Raw genomic sequence first — 1,787 nt, forward strand, 5'->3', positions numbered from 1 at the left:
GTGAGAACAAACCTTCAGAATGGGGCGGATAACGTTCTCTTTGAACTGCCTGGAGATGGTGATCTTCTCTGTGATTTGAACGTCATCTGGAAATAAAGGAGACGGGACAATGAACATGTCGGTAGATAAATAGAACGCCAGAAGTTTCTCCAGCATGTGAGGAGGAGAAGGAGGAGAACGCCAAAAGATACAACGCGAGTCCAGAAATGACATGAGAGAAGGTGACAAGAAAAGCCAACGCGTTCCGGGGGTCTCACCGGCCCCCAGGGCTGGCCTAATAATAATGGCTCTATTCCCGGGTCGCGTTGGTCATCACCGGTATGGATGACGGGACGGGGGAGGTACGCGTGACAAGCTGGCCATTTCCGTTACAGGGATAGGAGGGAATCTCCATTGACAGAAGAAGGGGCTGCCGCAAAAAGTGTCCTGTGGTAGTTCCCGGCATCTTGGGCCTGGTGGTGCCGGTCAGTCGGATGGGAATTAGACGGCCGCTCACTGCGCCCCCCCCCCATGGCCCCTCCCCTCAGGTTAGGACTCGCCTAGGTTTTTGGCCAGCTTGTGCCTGTTCATTTCCTGGGCTTCCTGCCTGAGCTGCAAAGCATGCTGGGCGATTTCGTCGCTGCCGGCGTTGCAGGTCATGATGAAGATGGCGTCCTTGCACTCGATGGTCTTTCCTTTCCCGTCTGTCAGCCGCCCCTGAGAGGGGAGAAAGGTAAACCATTAACAGAGAAAACAGATTTGCCCGACAGCGGAACGCCCTCTCACTTCCTTTCCTGGTGACTACACAGGAAGTGAGGGGGTGTAATTCTCCCACATTGGGACACATCAATAAAAACCTGGCTGGGGTTCTAACCTTTTCCTACTCTAAAGGTAGAGACAAAAAAGTTCTGACGATTTAAACACTTAGCAAGCGAGCAGATCCCGCCGGGGGTGTGACACAAAGCGCTATGCAAACCCAATTCTGTTTCCGAATCTGGAGATCCTGCCAAGTGACAGCGCTTCCTGCTGCAGGCTGACAACACTAAGCCCGGCCCGGCTCTCGATTAGCAGCAGTGTTGTCAGCCTGGCGTGTGTGCTCCTATCAGGTCCATCAGACAGTCAGCCCAGAGAACAAAGGAACGAGCTCACGCAGCTGGCTGACAACACTGCTGCTAAATGCGAGGCAGCAGCTTGGCGTTGTCACCCTCCAACGGGGACTGATGTTACCGGCAGGATCTCCAGGTAGGAAAAGTTGTAAAAACTGATTTACAAAATATCCTAAAAAAACTGTATACATGGAGGTGTGGTGTCACACATACTGACAAAATATATCCTGGCTCTGCATACCAACAAAAACGTCCTACATCGCAGTTCAGCAGTCCTTAGATGTGGCGGCCGCATTCGTTTTACTCCTTCTCCCTTTATCATCACATGGTGACCCTGCCACTAACACACTTCCTGTCCCAGGGTGACAACGCTTACTCCCAGCAATGTACGGAGGTGCAGTGTTGTCACCCTAGGCTGCTCTTTTGATTTGGGCTACAAACCCCCCCACCGCCCTTCCTCAACCCAATGCCCTTACGTAGCAGGGAATCTACTTGTAGTTCACAGAAGATAGATGGGAAAGCTGATAACATTCTTTGAGTCAGTTCACAGGAAGTGACAAGGACACGGCATGTCTGGCAGGATCAAGAGGTCATTTCCTGTGTTTGTAGCACAGGGGGTGGGCAAAGTCCGGCCTTCCGGCTGTGGTGACACTACAAATCCCATCAAGCAGGCGCTAGCTTAAGGCTGCATAGGCAGCACGG

The 1,787-nt window shown here is 52.4% G+C and overlaps 1 protein-coding gene across 1 annotated transcript in view; it reads right to left on the reverse strand.

Annotated features, from left to right (window-relative positions):
* The window catches only part of CLPB (ClpB homolog, mitochondrial AAA ATPase chaperonin), a 74,138-nt gene that overhangs the window by 12,803 nt on the left and 59,548 nt on the right, over positions 1–1,787 (reverse strand). Inside the window, exons 11-12 of the mRNA XM_018574124.1 lie at positions 540–696; positions 13–86 (exon numbers count right to left, since the gene is read on the reverse strand). Of these exons, the coding sequence (XP_018429626.1) occupies positions 13–86; positions 540–696 (231 nt within the window). The remainder of the gene's footprint in view (positions 1–12; positions 87–539; positions 697–1,787) is intronic.

Source organism: Nanorana parkeri, unplaced genomic scaffold (genome assembly GCF_000935625.1).
Source record: "Nanorana parkeri isolate BGI_ZX_2015 unplaced genomic scaffold, ASM93562v1 scaffold2751, whole genome shotgun sequence".
NCBI lineage: Eukaryota > Metazoa > Chordata > Amphibia > Anura > Dicroglossidae > Nanorana > Nanorana parkeri.